This window comes from Diadema antillarum, unplaced genomic scaffold (genome assembly GCF_040938485.1).
Source record: "Diadema antillarum isolate AM-2024a unplaced genomic scaffold, OU_Dant_1.0 scf00000166, whole genome shotgun sequence".
NCBI classification, from domain to species: Eukaryota; Metazoa; Echinodermata; class Echinoidea; order Diadematoida; family Diadematidae; genus Diadema; species Diadema antillarum.
In genome coordinates, this window is record NW_027271055.1 from 1,757,856 (window position 1) to 1,782,523 (window position 24,668).

The window sequence follows — 24,668 nt, forward strand, 5'->3', positions numbered from 1 at the left end:
GTTATGTGAACAAATAATGCCAATGACATCATTTTACTTTGACTTATCACAGAAGTCATCACTACAGCTTTTCCAAAGATGTCACTGTATCATGACTTCTCTCAGGGATTATCAGAACCTTTCTTGTTTTACAGCATTTCCTGAAAGTATTCAGAAAAGTATTCTGAAAGTAAGGTGTAATATAATACAGCAGGGCATGTTGCGTCCCCACCAAACAGGCACACTGTGTGCGCCAGTGTGTGAAGCCACACCAACAGCAACATGTTCACACGGTGGACGAGAAGATGATTGCAATTGCGTTACAGCGTATTTAGTCCATGGGATAAACCTGCTGCATTCTAACAGTGAAAAAACGAAGGGGGGACTGCGAGTGGGTCAGAAACTCAGAATCGGTTGATGAGTGTGAGTAGTCTTTGCTTCTCAGCCTCTCCCCTTTCTTCGCTGTCAGCATCGCCAATATTCCCTGCGTACTCTGTGATTGGGGAAAGAGTCAAAAGTAGCATATTAGTTACGAAAGGAGACAGAGTATTAGGCCAAAAAAAAAAAAAATTGTTGCATTGGTGTAACCCGCCCGACCCTAAAAATTCCGCCGACCCCATGTTTTTTTATTATTTTTTTTTGCTATCGATATCAAATATCTTGTTGATTGCGATCGCGATCGCACAAACCCGGAAGTGGAAACGGCTCTGCGGATATCGGATGTACGAGGGAGAGATCTAGCCTTCCTTGATCAGTACGTCATCTGTTTCCAACACAGACACGTACTCTAATAAGATTTATTCAGTGTATACGTAGCATTCAGAATGCGATGTATTGTGCACAGTTTTGCGATAGGTTTCTTGTGTGGAGAACTTACACGAATCTGTATATGTGGGACTGTAATAGAGATCGCCGTGTGCGATGAAAAGATCGTACATATGGGTCAATTTGCATCTATCTTATCTAAGTCAAAATAGTAAAATATGAAGTGAAAACATTCAGGATAGGGATTTCAACATCTTTAAATTCTGTGAAGGGGTATAATTCCAGTAATATCGGCCTCATAAATGATTTGTAGAGTAGATGAACACAGCACATTCGGTGCAGCAGTTGTAACTGTTTACTGAGCTGAGCACGAGTTTTACACGTAAAATGCAGGTAGCAAAAAAAAAAAAAAACAAAAAAACAAAATCCGCCCGACCGACCCTATTTGAAAATCTCATGTTACGCCAATGCAACAATTTTTTTTTTTTGGCCTTAGAGACTATCCACCACGCTACGATGCCATGATGTGTTTAAAGATGTTGATATTGTTTTGGCTGTGTTTTTGTTCATGTTTTTTGTCACATTGGACAGACTCAGAGGGTCGGCAAACAATGAGCCATTCAAGGGACTATAAAGCTGCCAAAACAACAACAAGAACTGACACAAATGAAAAGCAAACCATAAGCTCAAATCGAATTCTGTTGTGTAATCCACTGGAAAGTGAAAGTCATTAAAGATATTCCTATATCTTAAATGAATATAATAAAAATTATCAAACACGAATATTGATATGTCATCGATAATTGGCAGAGACATTGAAAAACAGGTACATGTATCATCAGTACATGCATGGCCATCAAGGAAGTGAGCTATCAAACCCCCTAGAGTGTGAAAAATGGCTTTAAATGCAAAAGATGATGATGATGGGGCTGATGCATGTCTGAGTGAGCATATATGCAAGCGGTGGATCCATGGTACCTTCCTTCAGTAAAATATTGAAACCCAGCTTTTTTGCCAAAGCATGTTTTAGTGCATAATGCACTAGTGCCATTGCATGATTCATAACTTTAAAAGACAATAACCCATCACAACTCTCGCAGTGTTTTGTTGAAGAGAAGAGTTACTACATTCGAACACATTTGTTTTGTTTGGTTTTTATGTTTCTGTTTTAGTTTCTTTGCCAATACACATCTGCCCTCTCAGAAAATTTTGGTCATGACAAACTAGAAGTTGGCCCTGGTGAAGACACAGTGAGAGCAGCACGAATCCAAAGCTTGCTTTGTTCATCAATTGGTGCATACATTGCTATGCGTTATTTTACAGACTTACATGTACATCCCCAAACTGACTCTTAGCCCTTTGTAAATAACATAATATTCCCAATCCATATTGTATCAAAATGGCCTTGAGTGGGATTGGGACTGTTCCTTTTTTTTTCCACCCCTCTGTGGGTTGGGTGTTCACTTTCTCTTCTATCAATTGATTTATTCATCTATTGTTATGTTACATACTCCTTTTTTTTTGGGGGGGGGGAGGAGCAGGGGTGATGGGTTGGGATTGCTGGCAATTGCTGGCAAACTCTCTTTCAATAGCAAGTGTATAGTTATGCAGAGGTTTTTGAGATTCTCTATTCACGTTAAGGACTTTACTTCTTTCGAAGTGAAAACCTGCCACTAAGCTATAACTGCGTGCGAGGGCATGATACATCAATACTTCAATTTTGTAACTGATATACAGGGCTGTACAACAACCCACTTTTTCTACTGGTCGTACCTTTTTGTCATACCAGTAGGTACCCAGCTTTTCAATTTTTTTACTGGTCTATTCCTGAAAAAGTTACTGGTCCGACAGTAATTTTTACTGGTCAGGAACCGTCAGACTAGTGCCATGGTGCAGCGTTGTGATATGTATGTTCCCATGTGTATGTGTGAATGCTAACAATGTGACTGTTTGTGAAATAAACTGAAACTGAAAACTAAAACTGACTCTCACCTCTGACGACGTGTCGGATGTCGGTGATGGTGCCGCCCCTCATGTTGAGCAGCTGGAGGACCCTGTTCTTGATGGAGCTGACGCCCGAGTTACAGCACAGCTCCAGCATGGTGTAGTCAATCAGCTGGAGGCTGAAGAGCCCAGCGTCCAGCCGCTGGATGTAGTACTCGTCCTCCTGATCGTCATCAATGATGTCGCCTTCTCGTAATCTCCTCTGAAGAGATACGAGGGTGAAAAAAGTGTTGGAAAGTCATCCACACAACATCAAGTAGCTCAGGCACCTCTTATGTAGACATTATTTTGGGCAACTATCATCCTGTCCCCTACCTAGCAGAAGGGCGCTGAGCATGAAATTTCGACCTGAAATATCAAGTTTGTGACATAATTTGACAGAGTATTGAAAGTTCTTTCACATGATGTAACATCACTAATTTGTGATTTTTGTAAGCGTGCAGGCCTTAATGCCCTTCTCCTGGGCAGAAGATAATCTAAATAGGCCTGGCAGGAATGAGTTATCAAATTAACCATTGGATCGACACAAAGCTTGATATCAAAGATGCTTACATTGCCCAATTTTCCAAACCTCTTCTTTCAGCACTTTTGTTCTATCAAATCTTGATTGTACAATCATGTAGTTCAACAATTAGGCAAGAGAGCAAGAGAGCATTAAGGAAGTATTCATAGTCTATTTGTTCTACAGTGCATCATGTGCTGTAGTTCCTTTGCTGCTTGTATGACACTGTATTGAGAATTTGAAAGTAATTGCCTGAAAAAAGGTTTCAAATCTTGATTGTTCAATCCTGTAGTTCAACAATTAGGCAAGAGAGGATGAGAGTATTACGGAAGTATTCATAGTCTATTTGTTCTACAGTGCATCATGTGTTGTAGTGCCTTTGCCGCTGGTATAACACTGTATTTAGAATTTGAAAGTAATTGCCTAAGGAAAAAAAAGTTTATAGGGGGGGAAACCAAACCTGCTTTTCCCGCTCTATCTTGTCGTCACAGGCCTGCACTCTCCCCAGGTAGGTGAAGTGAAGCTCCATGAGGCGGTCCACCTTAGCGTGGTCACTCTCCGTGAACTTGCCGACGAGGCGCTGGAGGTGCGAGCCGCTCACGTTGCGGAAGAGGGCGGCGATGATCGAACAAACGTGTTCTGGTATTGGAGAAAAAATATGAGAAATTACATCAGCTCCACTTGAAGGTGGGCATATAATCAGAATACTGTAAAACCAGAGACATTTGCGGCATGAAACTTTCGTGAATTGCCACCAAATTGGCATATTCAATGTATTTTGTATAATTATAAAGAACTTTTTACATGCATTTTACTTTCACGAATAATGGCTCCTGAACAAGAAGAAAAGGAGCTATTCTAGCTAACATTCACTCAAGTTATCTAAACATATGCATATGTATTGCAGTATTGCAAGCCTACACACCTAAACACCAGTTGATGCTAGTCTTTACTAATGCCTATCATAGTTGCAAAATAAAGACGAAATATACATACACACTGCAATCAATCTACAAGACATTATTCCTTCATAGTATACATCACTTATTTTGCCAAAAAGCCATACTCACCACAAAAAGCAGTGAGAACAAGCAAATACATTTCACTCGCAGACATATTCTTAGTATACCAATGCGATGATGGAATGGATATTGAGTTGCTGTTGCTTAACGTCAATTTTGTGTAACAATCTCCTGGAGTGTCCCCACCATACCTTCATGCTCAGAGTCTCCCGGTCCTCTCTTGACCCTCTTGGGGGTCTTCATGAAGAGTGGAAACAGGCTCCTCAGACCCAGGATGTCAATGAACTTTGTGCAGTTGTCCCCTGCCTCAGCGCCGGTCATGGCATGGTTGAGCACCTTCAGCGCACTGTGCCTCGACTGTTTCTTCTCCCTGTTGAACATGAGAAAGAGTTCTGGTCAGGCATGCAGAATAAAGCATTGCAAACTATTCATGAATTGAGCCAAGAGCAATATCATAAACATAACAATCACATCACTAAAATGTGCTTGTTCAATAATTAGACATAGGCTTTAACTGGTAGATGTATCAACTTTGTGTTACTACAAGGTGATGAAAATGGTGCCCTTCCTATGTGCGTTTTTCTAAAAGTATTCTATAGCCGCATTCACACTAAACAAAACTGTGCGCCAAAACTATGCATGGTTTAACCAGAACTGAGAAACTTCCGAGGTGCATGCAGAAGTTCTGCAGGAAGCTTCTTGAGAAGTTTGCGGTCGCTAGCAAAATTCCAGGTAGTGAAACTATGCATAGTTCTGCGAAGTGTGACCTGCGACTTATGTGGAATTTTCTACTGCGAATTTAACTGAATGTGGGAAGCGTTGCCATTAATATCCACCCACTCTCCATCACAGTGCAACCTGGGCCCTGTTTCATAAAAGATGTTAGGATGGCAACTCTTGCTGGAATGGCAACTTCCAATAGCAACAGCCAATCAGGAAGCTGGATTCTCATTGTTACCATGACAATTGCCATTCCAGCAAGAGTTGCTATCATATCAACTTTTTATGAAACAGGGCCCTGGTAGTGGTAATAAACCAACCTGAGCATGAGGTTCATGAGCTGGAGGCCCTCTCCCCGGAGGAAAGCCATCTTGTTGGCTGGCAGCATGAGGGAGGAACACAGGCAGTTGAACAAGTTCTCCATCATCTCAAGCTCCTCGCTGTTGGTGGGATCGTGCTTCTTGAAGTACTGCAATGGGGAAAAGAAATAACCAAGTGATGCCATCTATGAAAATGAGCCGTGACTCTGTATGAGGATAGCACATCGGTAAACATCGATGGTGTCAATGCAGAGCTGGGAATCACATGGGCATTAAACAGGAAATCAATCACTATAAATAAATCAGGAAATCAAATCCCTTACTGTGAAAATTCCATCCAAGCATATGAATTTAGCAATTATCCATATAAAAGCCGAAAGAGAACTTTTGAAAGACCATAAAAGTATTAATTTTCTACACTCTACCGATGAAAGGGAGTCTACTCCATGTTAAACCAGTTTGTAGTAAATGAATATAGTGGTTCAAGTCAACCAAATTCGCCAGTGACAGTTTCATCTAAGTTTAAAAAAATGTAAGAAAGTTATGGAAATTAGAGCGTCAAAAGTTCTCATATAACAGGAGTATTACTGGTAATCACAATCTCATATAAAGATAGATTGTGGTTTATGTAAATAAAGAATATCTAACAATCATGTAAATAAAAAATGTTTAACTATCATTTGTTTTTTAGGGTGTGGGCAATAATTCAGAAACTACAACTTTCTTGTGACAAAAGCCATTATTGCTGAATCGTAAGAACTGTAATAAGATGCAACAAATTCAATTTCCTCCCTTTGAATTTACACTAAATAAAGAAAGCTAAATAATTCTTGTGCAATTCACAAATGGGACTGGGATTGACATTCTCACACATTTCCTTCTGTAAATATACTAGGACTTTAACATTTTAAAGTCTCAAAAACAAAAGAAGAAGCAAAAAAAAAAAAAACCACAGCATCTACAGCTAGCAAAGCTTCTGTATGAAGTCTCTATTAAAACCAACAAACCAATGCGAGTGGAGACATAACAGTCTTGGCAGAGGTAGTTTAACCCTATTAAGCCCAAGGTATTTTGACCCCTCGCAGGCCCAATGGGGGGCACATTTGAATTTTTCACATTTTACATTTGAATTTTCTCAAGGTCACCCATGGAGGGCGCTATTTTCCAAAATATAAAGAAATACATAGGAAATATGCTAAAAACATGACTCTTCTGTATAATTTCTTTATCCCCATTATATACGTCTTATTATAGACCAATCATTTTCATATTTGTCACAAATGATAAGCAAGTAGAATCTTATTATTTGTTATGGTTGAAATTTCTCAAGGTCATCACATGGGGGCGCTATTCATATCAACATAGTGATACATTATGAGACCTAAGATGAAATGTTTGGGATGGGTACATGTATAGTTATGACATTTCATATTTGCATAATAGTGGAATTTCAAGATTGCAAATTGATAATATGATAAACTAATGATATTAGAGGCATAACCTGGGTGAGGGAATCAAAATAACACAAAATAGAAGGGCAATCTTTAGAAAATATTATTGTTTTCAATTATCTCTATTACATCTATTGTTTCATGCCTTTGTCACATAAAAGCAAAGGAAATAATAAGAAAAACTTTCCAGGACCATAACTACTTTAAATTTTGCTCCTTCAACAAATTTCAGCCAACACCCATTTCATTCACTGTAATGCTGGTAAATAAAATGGAACAGAAAAAAAGATGCAAAATCTGACTGACATGGTTGTCAATTTATGGTTGCCATGGCAACCAGCAACATCAACTATAGCTAAATTATATATCAAAATGTTTGCAATAAGATTTTAGGAAAAGTCACCAAATTTGGTTGAAATCGGATAAACGGCGAAGGAGTGGCAAATGAAAATCTGGTAGTGCCCCCCCTTGGGCTTTATAGGGTCAAAGAGCGTGCCAAGATGTTTTACTTACTGCAAGTTGCTGCAGCAGTGCGTCAATGCCGTCAAGCTCCCCAAGTAATATTCTGTTCCCTGGAAAAAAAAAATTGCGACAAAACATCTTGACAGTCCTATGTGACAGAACAAGTACAATGTAATTATACAATGCCAGCAAGACTGCTTTGATTTTAGTATGTCCGTGTAGTATCTTGTCACTCTGAACTGATAGCATCTTGACCTAATCAAATTTCAGCCAGAGTGTTCTCCATTTCTACTAAGTAATGCTCTGATTAGATACTATGTGGTCAGATTTAGATCAAATTCCTTTGATCAGCTGGTACAACAAAGATCTGCAATGTAAGAACTCAGGTAGATCTAATGAAATCATCCCATACATGTGATCACTATAGGATATCATTATGGAAGACTTATCTTATCTCATATAGACATATATGTCCTTTCAAAAAAAAGGGGGTAGACTCTTCAGGTGTTGTAAGACTGTCTCGAATAATTAACTGTCTTATCATACTCTGTGTGTATGTTGAGTTTTGTGCCAAGTATTGAAATGCACTTTTATACACAGTTCATTTGAATTGTTCTTTCTAGTTCTCAGGGGAATATCTATACATTACAATACATTACCGGTACTTCACAAATACCAGAGGTAGTATGTAGTAAACCTGCTTATTCAAAACTTGGAGACAAACAAACACAATGGAAAAAAAAAACAACAAAACACGTCATGAGAATGTACACTTACTCTCAGTGTCTTGGAGCAAGATTGCAAGGATTTCGCTGCAGTACAGTTTGTTGGCATCGAAGGGAACTTTGGGTTTGAGTTTCCGGAGCAGCCACTGCATCAAGCCCTGCTGGGCGGCATCTGCACACATCTCCGGCCGGAATTCCGCCATGTTCTCTATGATACCTGGTCATGACAGGGGAAGACATTACTGCTCATACTTCATACTCATAACTCTGCGTCTCCATGCTCCTGTACTGATACATGCCATAAATACAAGATCTGATTGCTCTCATTTTTTCAGTTTCTCCTTAACTTCATACAAATTGACATACAGTCAAATGGGAATGTTATCGTTTGCTTTCTGATTATCTGCATTCACTTGCAATTTCAAAGCATGGCAATTACACAGATTACTACTGCTACAGGTATTCTGATCTTTCAAACTGCAGTCATGATTAGATTCACCAGATGTTGTGGAAAACAGTAGGTGGTTAGGGACCCGGTAGTGTTGGGGATAGCAGTGGGAAGGTTTGGTACATTCGGGAATCCTTGTGGCAAATTGGTATTCAGCCTCTAGGCACCATTTCATAAAACTTTTTCCCAACAATAATAAGTTGGAATAACTGCAGTTTCTACGGAAGCAGCCATGCAGCAACGAATAAAATGTGAGTACAAGGGGCCATCACTATGGTAACAGCAATCAGAGCAACTTTATGTAATGGGCGCCAGCTGGTCATCAACCAAGATATATCTGGGTACTTCCACTGAAGGCGACTGAGCTCACCTAGGGTGTTGTGGATGCCTTCCGCCTCTTCTTTCACTGTGTCATCAAGTCTGTCCAGATTCTGGACCAAGGTTGCACACACCTGCTCCTCCAGCTAGTCATATGAGATGTATGATGAGGTATACAGGGGGACAATGCATTAAGTGACAAGACATGTATTTCGGCAATCTATGGTGTAAAATTCAGTGGACTCAGAAGCTACTATTGCTAGTGAAACAGGCTGAACGATACTGCATTGTGTGGTACACTGTTGGATAGAGAAACCTAGATGAAACTTGGTGGCAGTCAGTTGTCATAGTTCTCGCAAAGTTTTGGGACACAAAGAACAGAAAGTACAGAAGCCAATGATTACAGACTAGGAAATTGAAATTTGAGCAACAAAAACCACAATTCCACCAAAATCCTAACATCAAAATACGATATCTTATTGACAGTGACTTGATCCGCTGAACACAAATCTTTGACAGTCCCAAATTGAATACTACAGCATTTTCTTGTCTCAGTTTCAGATCAAAACAGATCAGCTCCCAGAGATTATCTCTTGAGAGATCTCACCAGGGCATCGATGAACACTGTCGCCCCATCTTCACTCTCTGTGAGCGTGTCCACGTCCGTCATCTCTTGCAGAAGGTTGATGACTGCGATGGAGATGTCTGTGTTCTCGTGGCCAATCAGCTGCAGCAGCGACTTGGTCGCGTTGAGCTCCTTGAGATGGTGATACATGTCCGGGACCGTGGCGATGACGTGAAGCTCTTGGATGACATCGTTCAACTCAATCTCTGATTCCATGAACCTTTGCAGTGGTGGGGGAAAAAAAAAGGAAGGCTATGTGACTAAAATGAAGTCATCCATTTGTCTCAATATATAGGCCCTTTGAAAACTTGACGGATATACATTAATCTGTAACAATGGAGTAAATATAGCTCCTTGTTCCACATGACTGTCTTATCTCTGAATTTAAGGGAACACTTGAATGTTAGATATTGTTGGCAATTCAGAAATTTGTTTGTTGACAGCTTTGAGAGAAAAGAGGGAAATAAAACCACTTTTTTTTTGGGGGGGGGGGGGAGTGAATCATGGTAGACTTTGATTACCTTTTACTTCACAACCTCATTCCACTATATCATTTCAAATACAACTGCCACATTCACCACATTGAAGAAAACTGCAAAGTCTGCAGTCAACATTAATTTCACATTTACAGATGCAGCTTGAACGCCAGGCCCCAACAACTGACTGGTAACATTGAAAATAATGCCCTAATTGAATGAGTAATAGCTAAAATATTACTTACTTTTCTGGCAAGTCTGGAAATTTTATTCTCAGCTCCTGATTTCTGTAAACCTTTTTCTCAAATGACAAGATGAGTTTGCGTAAACTGGTATCATCCAACGATGGAACCTAGAGGATGCAGAATAATGATGAAGAGTACATTCAAGTTACACTTACAATTTCACGGTATGTATGTTCGCAAATGAATAGAAGGTACAGTATATCATTGTGGAGCTAGTATATCATCTTCTCAATAAATAATTGCTTCCTTCTCATGTATGATAAACAAGTTTATATATACACTCTCTGGAGCAGAATATTCCAGCAGCACACACACAAAGAGAGAAAACATTTACATTTGAATGACTAGGTTTCTTTCCTTACCTCTGGTTCTTCCTCCATCATCTTCATGATGCGCTCTCTCTCTTCTTCACTTATTCCGCTAGGGATCAGAGTCTCATCTTCTTCCTCTTCTCTTCCTCCTCTTCCGCCTCCAGACTTATTCCTTTTCATCTGTGGAGGCTCTACCACTTCCTCCTGCAGTCTGTCATCTCGGGAGCGCTTCAGAGATGGCTTGTCAGGCTACAACAGGTTTGGTGATTGCAAAGTATGCCAGCAAATCAGAATGGTGTAAAAATATCTTTCAGTTTTGCAATGACATTAAAACCAGCCATTACAACCTCTTTTTCCCTCTGACCCAATTACTATAAGAAATCTTTGATCTTCATGTACACAGATCAGTGCTAATGAGCTTTTGTATCCCTGCAGATATCTCAAATTCAATATACCAAATTACACCAAAATCTCAGGAATTACCTCATGACTTATTTTCAATCACTCACATGAATTTGAACCAAATCAAATATCAGGAAACATTGATATCAATAACAATTTGGAATAAATGGATATTGCTCAATTGCTCAAGACAAAACAATATATGACCGTGCATCACAAAACCAACAAAAAGTCGCATGCACTGATTTTGTGTGAGGACTGAATATAGATCAAATGGGTCAACCCAGCCAATCTTGAGTTTTTCATATTTTCTGAAAGAGCAAGTCTTCTTCTACATTATACTGGTTTGGGATCATAAAACCAACAGGAAATTGTGTTTTTAGCAGTTTTTCTTAAATACTTTTGGTAGAATAGCATGATTAGGTGTCTTACAGAGTCCCCTTTTCATTTCTTAAAAACCCTGTCCATACTCTTCACTTTCAACTCTAATAACTTTGGAAAGGATGATCCTACTCAACTGCCTTGAAAGTTGGGATTATTCATCTACAGAACGTTTAATAAAGCATGCTTAATTTCAGCTTAATCTGATAATCCCTTCATTGTTGCTGCTCCAGTGGTTTACATGCTGTTTTTGTTCCATTCACAGCACAGCTAGCACAGTTTCGTAAGAATTAAGCCCTTGAATAGACCCGTACTTCAGAGCCTCTTTTCTCAGTTCACATTTTCCAGTGTGTGCTTTCTTTCCAATATTAGGATAGGTTAGGGGAGAGTCCATTTGAATTGAGTTATACATCATTTTAAAGCTTAAAGTCTGCTCTTTCAAAATCTGCTCTTAACTAAAAATCCATGTCTGGCGACTTTTTGTAAGTTTTGTGATGCAGGGTCACATATAAACTCACTCTTCAGCGCACACTGCTTTTATAATCTGAAACTGAGTTTGCTATCTAATTCTATCCAAACATGAAGATTAGTATCATTCAAACAAGAAGTTTAACAGTGTGAGTTCATGGTTTCTAGTGAGCAGCAACAGTAAAGTTAAGTCAATGCTTCTCAATATCTGATTTGGTTCAAATTTACAAAATTGTTAGAAGTTAGAGAACCATTATTTCCTGTGATGTTGGTGCAAATTGGTGAAGTGGAATTTGAGAGATTTACACAAAAAAACAACAGTGCATTTGTGCCCACAGATCAATCAGCCTACCATTGGTCTTCGTCTTCAATAGACTCGTACAGTATAGCTCTATACAAGATAATTTGTGAGAAGAGTAAAGCAAGCTGCCCATGATTCGACCATAACGCTGTCCAAAATTCAACCACTTGCTACATGTAAAACCTATGCATTTGTGTGCGGTTGAATTTTGGCACGGGGAGGTCAAACCTTGGGCCTTGGCATTTTTGCTTTACAATGTGTATTCGGCCTGTTTGTCATATTAGCCATGAGTGACCAGCATGAATGCAAATCTGAATAACATGCTGATTTTAGGCTCGGCTGTCTCTCCGTACAGGTCTGTGGGCGCCAATATAAATCTGCCAAGGCGAAGGGAGACAAAATTGGAGGCTGCTAGCCACATTAGACAGGTGGCCACATAACTGCGACCAGCCCAAATGCGTAGCTCCCACAGTATAACTGTATAATAACAATTATTAGGAGAGCGCCACAGGGCGGGTTAGTGGCCACAATGATAAATTATCAAATTTATGTGGGTCTTTACAACATGGCTTTTCTCCTAGCTCTTGAGTCTTGGGTAGCGTTCGTCATTCAGCACTAGATGGCGCTCTCGCTCATGTACATCGTTTTCTACACACGCAGTGTGCTCAGTTTCTGAGCCCATTCGCGACGATCGCTAGCTGTAGCAGTTATGACAGGGGTGCATTGATATCATTCTTTTCAAAAGTAATACAGCCGTACTGCAAACAACATGTTCAAATCACAAACCCGAACTACTTTTGCCATCCTGTATGTGGGTTTGTGTCTGCTACCTACCGCTAGTAGCCCGAGGAGGACGATCTGTTCGGCATGCTAAGTCGAAATTTCGCACTTATTTGTCATGACCTTGGGTGTATTTTTGTACTTAATCCACATTGTGCAAAAAATGGCAGTATCGAAACTTCACTTTTTTCAAAATTGAAGTCTTTTCTGATTTCTTGAAAGGAAAATTTATCGACCTCACGTAGGCTCAGTATGTTACAAGGTACACGAAATGAACCTTGCAATGCCTGTTTCAGTGAAATTGGCTGGCCCGATCGGAGCCCATGAAGAGCTTCGCGCTTGCTACCGCGGGAGTCGCTATGGGTGTTGTGTGATTTACGACTGCCCGCGGACGCCGCGCGCTGGCTCAGCTCTCTGCTTACGATGATCGGCGAACCGAAGCCGCTAGGGCCGCTAGCGACCGCTAGGGCGCTCGCTACTCCAATGGGAAAATCGTAAACGCGAAAAGTTATTAAAATGCAAGATATTTACAAGAAAACGAAAAAATCGGCTGATTTCAACACTTTTCATGTGTATATTATGTATCAATCTACGGATAATTGATCTCATTTCATGGCTTGGTGTATAGTGAGGTGCCCGCACCTCGTCAGGGGCCCGAATACCGTCACCCGGCTTAAAATTGTTTTAAGCGCACTAAACAAAAATTTATGCCCGGGACTGCGTTCAGTACGCTTGAAACTTGGCAGGGCTACTACAACCAAGCAAATTGTGGTGAAAACCAAACAGTTTTTCGCGAAAATCTGAAATTTAATCGGAATACGTGTTCTACCACTGTCCCTGCACGCGTCTTTTTACGTCTATGTCTATGGGAGCATCACGGTCACCCGCACACGTCTTTTACATGCTTTGTCTATGGGAGCGTGGGTGACGAGTTGCGGGCCCCTTCCTTAGCACGCAACTTTTTCGCATCGTTCGCGTTTGACAACGATCGCAGCAAATTTTCAATATCGATCAGTGAACTTGTGATTCCATTGTAATTTTCAGCATTTTTCCTGTATGTGAGTTGGATTTCAAAGAATTTCAGTGGCGAAATGTGATTCAAATATGCGCAAACATTAACTATGACGAGGTGCGGGTCATCCAAGTATATATCTGATTTTTATATGAAAAACGCTATCTTGGGGCTGCAATTTTTAAGTCAAGTGGTCACTAGACTAGAGAGACTCTGACTCTCTCTTTCAACCTCCCTGTAGCTGGTCATGTGCTAGTAGGACCGTCTAAAATATGTGGTAACCAGCTGGTAAGGTCATGTAAAACCGGGTAACCCCTAGACCCCGGGTGTAGTACAGTAAACATTACTACTAAACCTCATAATTAGACCACACACATTAGACCACATATGGTACCACATCAATCTGTTATACGTGGGACTGAAGACAATGCACCCGAGCAATCGACATGTTATGACAAGGTTTGTTATTGAAATACTTCAAGTTACGTCTAACTTAAATGAAGCCGGAGTTTACAAAATGGCACAGAAACATGCAATGAATATGTTACCTGGAAAGCCAATAAATCTGTGATATCCATGGCTCCTCCGGCGGCGAAGTTTTGGCTTGAAAGTACCAGTACAGTAGTCAGTACAGTACTGTAGTTACAGTGCAATGGTAGCTTGGAGAAGATGAATGCCCTGCCCGCTCCTCGTCCGTCCGCGTCCAGCTGCTGCTCATCATGCTGCCAGTAGCACCACATACACACACACACGCGGGCCCGGTACGGGTGGTCGGGCAACCACGCACCACCGCCGCCGGGCCCCGGGGTCACTTCGCGGTGCTGCTCGCAGAGAGATCAGCCCAGTGGCTGAGTGGGAGCTTGATTAATGTCTTAAAATTATGTACATTGCATATAGATACTTGGCTGGCTGGTGGAAGGCTCGCTGAGGAACTTGCAGGCAAGACGGCCAAGCATCTGGGTTCGTGTTTTACAGGAGTCCTGCCTGTCTATATTCACAGCCTTGACTTTTTATGAATCGAGCCAGCACCTGCAATACCCACGGACTGGCCACGCCACGGAGGTACTGTCTACGGTTTATAACGGGGGGGGGGGGGGGGGGGTACATAAAGAACTATCTGTGAATCATCTAGCTAGATGCTCACAGGCATATGGCACTCCATAATTCCTATCAAGATGAATTTAGTCTCATATTTTAAAGTGAGTATAATTGTACTAGATCTAACCGTTTAGGTATAAAGATCAAAGGAAAGGGAGAGGGAGAAATGAAGATGACATGCAATCACCAAAATCTAGCTCATCTGTTCATCTTAACCTGGCTGTGGGATTCTCAGAACTAGATGGGAGATGGTACTGAGTAGCTGTACTGGATAGCAGAGCTAGAACCTTGTGGGAGGACAGAAGTTATCATTAATTTTCTTTATGTTGACAAACAACAATCATCCATTGTTATTCCTGTAATATTCTTTCTCCCAACACTAATTTTTGTGATTATTTCAGTATTTTATAGTGTCCAGATAATTTACCATGCATATTGTATAATACTCTTAACAATTCTTTTCTTTTGTAGTTTGCTGCTCACTTCAGAATGGCGAAGGAATTGGTCATAAATGTGCAGTCATCCCTGGCAATATGTGATTCACTAACCGATCTTCTGAGGAGGTCATTCGGCCCCAATGCCTTTCAGGTCCTGTACACCACCTCCACCGGGAAAGTCCTGGTCACCAGTGATGGCAGCACAATCCTCAGGGCTACAAATGTTGCTCATCCCGTCGGATGCTGGCTCATCAGTAGGGTTGTGAGCTTCCACTCACAAGTAGGCGACTGTGCCAAGTCTTATATCTTTCTCATCAGGGAGGTTCTGGAAGGAATTTGCCAGGAATTTGGCTCAATGAGCAAAAACATGGATAGGAGAAGCCAGCATGTTAGCAGGGAGGAGATGCATGATCTAAGACGTGCACTGTCAGACATGTTGCATGGATGTTTGCCAAAACAGATTCTCCCATCTCTGCTCCAGGAATCGTTCGATGCTTCGCAAGTAACTTTGGCAGACTTCCATAATCTTGGAGAAAATGTGATTAACACACATCTTGCTGGAAAACTAAGTCCAAAGCAGAATAAGTTTTTCTCTTCCTTGTTGTGGAATTTTATAGCACGTTCTGCCACCAACGCCAGTATTTTAGCATTGCGACAGGCTGCCCAAAATATAGTCGACAGTTTTGATGTGGCTGTCATGGAAGCAGCAGGGTTGCCTATTGAGTCTTCACATATAGAGAATGGAGTGATATTGAGCAGGGATGCAGTCACTCATTTACCAAGAAGAGAAGGGGATGCTCCGTGCAGTGTTATGATCTGGGGATGTGATCCCTTCAAAGCAGTTCCAGCTTCGGTCTCCACTTTGTCAGCAAGAACTATATCGGGCCTCGTTCACACCATGCAGTATGTGCGTGGGCAGGCCGTAAAGTTTGTGGATTTGCTAGTGGAGAATAATGTCAGGGTGGTGTTGTGCTCTGAATGTCTTTCAGCAACATCGCTGTCGCTTCTTCAGAGGGCATTCATCACTGTTGTTCATACTGTCCCTCTTGAGGAACTCCTCAGACTCAGCCATGATGTAAATGCGCAAATCTTGTATGAAGTCCCCACTGAATTACAGTCTGCAATGATTTTTTCTGCCCTTGACGTCAAGCAGGTGTCAGTTGGTTCCCGTAGGTGCACAAAAGTTCTCCTCAACACTCCTCCATGTGTGTGTCATCTCATCCTGTGTGCACCAACTGAAGGTATGTGTAAAGTGCTTTCCCTGTCTGCAATGAACTCAGTCAAGGTAATCAATGTGTGGCTTGCTTCCAGCCAAGAGGACTTCAATCAGTGCAGTGATATCACAACCGGTCCTTCAAAACCCTCAGAGAATCCGAAAGATCAGGTGCAGAAATGTTCAAATTCACATTCCCCAATGGACTGTGAGATGACTGAACACAGAACTGGACATGGTTTGAGCGGGGGGCTAGCTGGTACCGCATCTGGCTCCTGTGAGGAAAGATTAGATGAGAAGCGTGGTTTGCTCATCCCTGGTGGAGGATCAGCAGAACTCCTCGCAAGTAGACTTCTATACCAAAAGTATCGTGATCACCGTGACAACCAGTATCAATCTCTGGCAGAGAAAATTGTTGCCAATGCACTGCTGTGCATACCAAGGACACTCCACCAGAACTCCTTTGCTTACGGCTCCAGGGACAGTCACTCCTTCGTGAAGATCTTGGAGCAGTATTTTGGCAGTGCTTCTCGAGGGCTAGGCATCGAAGGCAAGGCAGGTCAGCTGAGTGCCCTAGGAGAGAGAGGGGTGTGGGAGCCGACAATGACGAGGTACTCACTGTGGTGCAGTGTTATCGAGACTGTCATTGAACTCCTCAAGATGGATGCCATTGTGCCAGTGCTGAAGATTGGATCTACTCAGGACGCAACCAAACTGCAAGATGAGGACAGGTGAGACACCTTATAGGTAATATCTATCTCCCATTAAGAGAAAAGAGATGCAGCCTCTATGTCCACTAGAGATTAATTGCTGAATGCCAGGGGGGAAAAAAAAGGCAGGGGAATATTTGCAGAGATTTTTATGCAACAAGTAAGTTCAAATGTATATCTTTCAAAGAAAACCATGTAAAGATGTTGCAATGGATGAACATCCTGTTTTTGGGGAGTTTTTTAACTTTGTACTACAGTTGTGAATTTTGTTTTGCATGCAGTATGATTGGATTCACTCTTATTTGATGTGTAGGAGATATCACATTCAAAAATAATGATAGTAGATTTCATATTAGTAGTAATGATGATACTGTATTAATGAAATAGTTAAATGATATAGTAATAGTGATAGTAATAATGAAATTACTAATGATAGTGATTTTTTTTTCATACTCATCTGTAAAATATAGAGAATTACCTGTGAATCCATCACATCTTATTTTGACTACACTGTATTTTGTTTCATTGTTTTTCCTTTGTTCTCTCTAGGGGTAAATAGTGTGCACTGCGGCTGATCCAGTCTCCTAACGGTTGCTGATCTGTGAAGGCAAGAAGCTGCACCCTCTGTTGTGATGTGATGAGGCTATCCAGCACAACATGTCATCATCTAAGTATGTTTACCTTAATATCACACATTGTGAGCAAATAAACAGAACATTGTTTTCCAGGGCTAATGCCCCTCTGGTCTTAGCCATTGACAGCATAGAGATACACCCCCCCCCCCCCCCCCCTCCAACCAAACAAACAGTGAAAACACCCCACGGTGACAAAAAAGAAAAGAAAAGATGGATTACTTTGTTACAGATGATGCCATCTTTTTGCTCATTATTGAGTGGGTCTTGGAATATTTTTTAATAGTGCACTGAAAAATGTGATATAAATAGGTAGTTTTTCTTGTTTCCCTTTTTTTTTTTTGATTCAAGGTTCAAACTACCCACGCTCCATCTAAAACTCTTTCTCCAAGCATGATATAACTTATGTGGATGTGACATGAAAGGCAATGCAGGGACAGGAATTTTGATCTGATTGTCTCTTGATGAACTAGAACCAATTCTTTATGATGCTTGAGGGGTAGTTGTGTTCGTCACTATAACAATAACCTCATTCGACGCCCACCCGGGGCACTTTAGAGGGGGAAAATTTGCAGATTTTGTCAATTATTACAAGAACAGCAGCAACAGCAATAATAACAACTGCACGCATACATGCACACACGCACGCAAACACACAAAAGAATGCAGGCGAACCTCACTTTAAGGCCGTGTCACACCTTTCCGGGCAAGCTAACCGGGCTTGTTGCGAGGAGGGATTTTCCGCACGCAGGAGAATTTTCCGCGGGCGGACAAGAATGTTTGCGAGTTTCGCACCTGTTTCTTACCTACTAGACACGTACTACTTAATTTCTACTTACTTGCATTCCGTGTGACCTGCGTGAGAGCTTTGAAACTGATCCGTTTTCTGTTACGAGCGACTTACAGGTACCGAGATGTACCTGCGTTGGAGTTGCCTGCGAGGTGCTGCTGGTAAGGGTCTCATACTAGTGTTCTGCGTGTACCTCTGCGAGCGAGCCCCCATGACTCACTCGGAACAAGTTTTGAGCATGCTCAAGGCCTTGTCATACCGCATCTGGGGAAGTTTTGCGGCTTGACATGCGGGGAAACGAATTTGCTACCCGGAGCTCTCCGCAGTTGGTCCGCCCCTGACAGTATCTAGCGCGCAACTCGCCTGTAGTTTCCCTGAGGTACGTCCGCAAGTCCGATTTAACCGCAGCCAAGTTTTGAGTATGACCAAAATTTTTCGCGGGGATGCCCGGAGAGGTCCACGCAGAACGCCAGTAAGAGGCCCTTGGCGGCAGCACCTCGCAGGCAACTCCCACGCAGGTACTTCGCAGTCCCGTATGCAGCCAAGATAATGACATTCTGTGGGACTTCTGCCATTCCTTCAGAGGAATTTCTTCACTGAGTTGTCAGCCCTCACGCGACTGGTACAAAGGTCACATAGTATACTCCCAAGTATAATTTAAGTAGGACTCGTCCAGCAAGTAAGAGACATGCACTGACTCGCTCAAATCCTTGTCCGCCCTCAGGAATTGTCCGGTATGCTGGAAAATCCCTACACTCAACAAGCCCGCCTAACTTGCCCGGAAAGGTGTGACAGGGCCTTAAGATAGTTGCGGGTGAAAAGATTTACGTGCGCACCTCCGGGCGACTACGGATGAGATACGTGCTAGGTACTGTCATGTGCGGGTCATCTGCGGAGACCTCCGGGTAGTAAAAACTGTTCTTCGCAAGTCGTACGCAAGGCTTGCCCGGAAAGGTGTGACACGGCCTTTATGAATGCTAGACATCACATTATATTTTGGAGGCGACTTGAATGCATCCGCGCGATGGAACACACTCCCCGTGTAGTCCAGTCAAAATAGGGTTTCACCCACCACTAATTGCAACAGTATAGGAATTCCACTGAAGTGCAACTCGTTATGGGCTCCTAAACACCATACTAAAAGTCCCAAGAAATCCAGTGGGGCAAAGTGGCTAAATTTGCATAACATGCAAATTAGCTCCCATAATGATAAAAATACAGTGTTTCCAAGAAAACTATGCTTCTAGGTTTCAGATTGGAACACCGAAAGTGTTGAAACCTATGTTTACAATGTCATCAGATCACATCAGATTATAGTTTGGAGCATGAGCGTAAATCCGGGGGAGGAGGGGATGGGGGATGAATCCCCCCCCCCCCCCCTGAAATGGAGGAGGGGGGGGATGGCCTGTACAATCATCCCCATGAAATTTGAGGGAAAAAATGGAGGAAGCAGAAATGTGATTGTATCAATTTTGGCATATTGCATGACGTTCGCACGCCCGCCTTCAGACAGGTAACAGAGCTGAACAGTATTCTGTCTTGTAGGATAATTTTCTCAAGCGCTCGCTCGCTTAGTAATATCGACATAAGGTATGGTCCAGACGTTGACAACGTCAAATAGTATAGGCCTACATGTAAACATGCTATGACGCGAGCAACTCGGGACCATCTACAAATTATGTACGAAAACAAACAAACAATCACAAAAACTATACCGCCATAATTGAACCCCCCTCCATTTCCTGAATCATTCCTGAAACAATGATGACTCTGATGACTCAGGATACATCTATGGGCATACCCAAGGATGATCAGGGGCGTCGAATCTATCGGGGGGGGGGGGGAAGGGGCATTTGCCCCACCCCCTCGGAAATGTTGGGGCTGACAAATCATTTGTCTCCAAGCAATTCCCGAGATGAGGACAAATCTCGAACTTTCTTTATGGAAAATTGAATATCGCCAGAACTATGCCCCGGATCGTTGAATTGCAATCATAAACATGCAAAAGCTCCGCTACTGGGTCCATTTCGATAGACTTTGTACACTTTTGAGATTGACGTATTTCCTTATATTTTATCAAAGAGTGTGCGGCAGATCTTTCACTTTGAATACAAAAGCTCCCTCATATGCAGAGGCGTCGATGGGGGGGGGGGGGGGGGGGGGGGGATGGTTCCCCCATAAAAGTATTGGGGACAAACATATCATTTTGCTCCTCCTCGTAACTCCCGAGATGTGGAAATGTTCTTACTTTTTTGATAGAAAACTCTCTTAACATTTCATCCAAAGATGGCTGAATTTCAATTCTGAAAATATAAAATCTCCCTCGTGTAAGAGGGGGATAGGCCTAACCCCTTCCATACCCTCCCCGTTCAGTCCTTTCTACTTAATGCACTTTAGACTGACAGATTTTAAAATATTTCATCTAAAGTGTGCACCAGGTCTGTTACTTCAGTTTAAAAAAATGCAAAAGTTCCGTCGGTGGGAGGAGACATTTAGATATTTTCAATGAAAGGAGGGTTCCCCCCCCCCCTTAAAAAAATAGTATACACTTGTGGGATTGAAATTTTCCCAGATTACATCATGAATGTGTTTACGAGATATTTTCATCTGAATTCTAAAAATTTAAAAGCACCCTCGTATGCAGGGGCGTCGATCCTGGAGGACGGGGGGAGGGAAAGGGGCAACATATGATTTTGATCCCCAATGATTCCCGAAATTAGGAAAATTTTCTTGCTTTTTTTTTTGATAGTTTTTTTATACAAAACTGTCCAAAATATCTTATCCAAAGTGTGCACCAGATTGCCGAATTTCAATTCTGAAAATGCGGAAAAAAACCTCTCTCGCGTGGGTGGGGGATACCCCCTCCTTTTTTCGGTCCTTTTCCTTTTTTCTTTCAAGACAAACGCGCAAAAACATGCATCAAATTGCACCGTGTACAACATCAAAATGCAGAAAGTTCTCACCGTGGGAGGGGGGACACAACCCTTCCCAACCCAACCCCCCTCGCTCGCTCCGCTCGCTCGGGTTCGGTCGCGTTCATGACATTCAGTGGAAGAATAAACTTGTATTAATACAAGAAGTTATTTTAATTGATACCATTTTATAGCCAATTGTTTTCTAATAATCGACATCAAAACATATTGCTACTTTTAACAAGTGAAACTGTTTCAAGTCGACAAACGCCCAAAACCATGCATCAAATTGCACCATGTACAACATCAAAATGCAAAAAGTTCTCATCGTGGGAGGGGGAACACCCTTCCGACACCCTCCCCCTCCCCTCTCCCCCCCCCCCCCCTCCCCCCCACCCATCGCTCACTACGCTCACTCGGGTTCGGTCGCGTTCATGATATTCGTGTAAGAATTAATACAAGAAGTTTATTTAAATGATAAGATTTTATACCCAAATTGTTTAATAATAATCGATATCAAAATATATTGCTACGTCAAACAAATGGGACTGTTTCAAGTCGACAAAACGCGCAAAACATGCATCAAATTGCACCATGTAACATCAAAATGCAAAAAGTTCTCCCCGTGGGAGGGGGGACACTCCCCTCCCGACCCCCCCCCCCCCCCCCCCTCCGCTCGCTCCGGTTCGGTCGCGTTCATGAAATTCCGTGGAACAATTTATACAAGAAGTTGATTTAAATGATACCATTTAAGGCAAATTGTTCAATAACAATCTACATCAAAATATTCTGCTACCTTAAACAAGTGGGACTGTTTAGAGTCGATAAAACACGCAAAAACATGCATCAAATTGCACCATTTACAACATCAAAATGCAAAAAGTTTTCACGTTTTCACCCAACCCTCGACCCCACCCCCCCCCCCCCTCCCCCGCTCGCTCCGCTCGCTTGGGTTCGGTTGCGTTCATGATAATAAGTGTAAGAATTAATACAAGAAGTTTATTTAAATGATACCATTTTATGGCCAATTGTTTTATAATAATCGACATCAAGTATACTGCTACCTTTAACAAGTGAGACTGTTTCAAGTCGACAAAACGCGCAAAAACATGCATCAAATTGCACCATGTATAACATCAAAATGCAAAAAGTTCTCACCGTGGGAGGGGGAACACAATAGCTACAGGAAAATATCTAATACGTTATTACATACAAAGAAATGGAGATCCATATTACCATTTTATTGAATCTATTTGGGCATTATTGAAGGCTGCTACGTTTTTGAAAGGGGGTGAGGGTCAAAATCGCCCGTCAGTCAAGAAGAAAAAAAAAATCAAAAGATAAGAGTAACAACGACAAAAAAGTCTTTATACTTTTAAGATCTGATTTTCCGCCGAAAGTCGGCTGACAAGCAAAAAAACAAACAAACAAACAAAAACAAGAACAAAATGTCCTCATATTTTTGCTGCCACCTCCCTCCCGTTTTATATTTCATGCAAAAAAGTGGGACATTCGATCTCTGTAATGTGTGTGTGTGGGGGGGGGGGGGGCACCAAGCTTCTTCCCCCCCCCCCCCCCCAAGGCTGCGCCGGTCCGGTTATGGGCTTGTAATCGTGGTAATGGTGACTATCGCCGATCATCCCCCCCCCCCCCCCCCCCCACTCCTCAGTACGGATTTACGCCGTTGGTTTGGAGGCTACTTGAATGCATCCGCTATGAATAATAGCATCCCTCCTGGAGATATCGGTCTTTCTATTATTTTGTACATTATTCACAATATGCGTATTTGTTTTGTAATTCCAGTTCAGACTCTCCCTATTGATCCTTCCTCCCACATAAGTAGCAATTACAGGGAAGGATTTTTTTTGAGGGATTATATTGTTCATGTTCTTCCACTACGACTTTTCATCTTAATTCTATATTTTCCTCATTGATTTTCGTTATTGAGATATTTGTGTATTTCACTGGAACTCTATATAATCAATGCTTTCGGAAGGTAAATTGTAATATATATATATATATATATATATATATATATATATATAGACCCTATATACTCTGTCAAGTAAAAGATTAAGTAAAGATTTGTGTTTAAGTAGATACTGAAGGCTATCAGCAGAAGACAGGACCACCTTATCTCGTTTGTTCCTTTGGATGTTCTTGCATTATGGTGTGAAAATGTAATGGCTCGGTCACAAATGCTCTTACGAAATGCTAAGAACGTCGTAAGAACAACGTAAAAACTACGCAAAATTTTTGTAGATTAAGTAGGGTCGCGAGACAATTCTAGAAGCCTCAAAGTCTTGAGACCGCCTTAACTTGTTCACAGAGGGCTCTTACGGCATTTGTAAGAAAGCCTTACGAACGGAGATTCGCAAGGCGTTCGTACTCTTTGCGTTCATAAGACGTTCGTATCACTGCTCGTGAGGATTACGTACACAATTTGTGCAATTTGTTGGCTTTAGGGAGTAAAGCCAAACGCACGAGGTTCCAATCCTCATTCTGTTCATAGTGTTCAACGAGGAAGCATCTCCCGTCAAACAGTCATAATGATTGTCGACAGTACTCTGCACAGTGTGTTTTTTTTTTTGCAGCAGACAAAATATTAAAAAAAGATCTTACGAATAACCTGCTCATACGACTATCTTGCGACAACAAAAAAAAATCGTAAGATTGCCGTAAGCATGACGTAATTGTCACAAAAGTACACACTAGTAGTTATGTACATGTATGATGTACTGCATGCATGGTTGTTTTAATGTGTATGTACACAGGTGGACCAGATTAATGGAGAACATTCTATGTGGTATACATATAGTACATACAGGCTGACCAGATCAGTGGAGAATTTTCTAGGTGGTATACAATGTAGCTATACAGTACATGCATGTATCAGGAAATACATTATAGCTCACTCAATCTAGAATGATTTCACCCATTCCAGAATGTTCTGGGAAGTGCTTACATGTTTGGCTGAGTGAGGCACTGTCCCTGTAGCCCAATGTGATTGGTAGTTATTCTTGGTAATGATGTTTTGTACATAATTAGGCAGTGAGTCATCCAGGTTTCCTGGAACTAGGACTTGCTAGTATGTTCAGGTATGTGGCCCCAGGTTGGAGAGAGTTACAGAATGTGCTAGAAAGGGGTGAATGGATAGTA

The 24,668-nt window shown here is 41.7% G+C and overlaps 2 protein-coding genes across 2 annotated transcripts; one reads left to right on the plus strand and one right to left on the minus strand.

Annotated features, from left to right (window-relative positions):
- Nucleotides 1-272: 272 nt before the first annotated feature.
- On the minus strand, nucleotides 273-14,328 carry LOC139722482 (beta-catenin-like protein 1). The gene is made up of 12 exons (XM_071633771.1): nucleotides 14,266-14,328; nucleotides 10,425-10,622; nucleotides 10,063-10,169; nucleotides 9,324-9,561; nucleotides 8,769-8,862; nucleotides 8,003-8,167; nucleotides 7,277-7,335; nucleotides 5,313-5,461; nucleotides 4,464-4,642; nucleotides 3,711-3,889; nucleotides 2,737-2,950; nucleotides 273-472 (listed from the first exon to the last, which is right to left on the minus strand). The coding sequence occupies exons 1-12, from the start codon at nucleotides 14,293-14,295 to the stop codon at nucleotides 384-386; spliced, it is 1,701 nt and encodes a 566-aa protein (XP_071489872.1). The 5' UTR covers nucleotides 14,296-14,328; the 3' UTR covers nucleotides 273-383.
- Nucleotides 14,329-15,304: 976 nt separating this feature from the next.
- On the plus strand, nucleotides 15,305-17,200 carry LOC139722505 (uncharacterized). The gene has a single exon (XM_071633794.1). It carries the CDS (start codon nucleotides 15,305-15,307, stop codon nucleotides 17,198-17,200), a length of 1,896 nt encoding a protein of 631 aa, XP_071489895.1.
- Nucleotides 17,201-24,668: the final 7,468 nt, after the last annotated feature.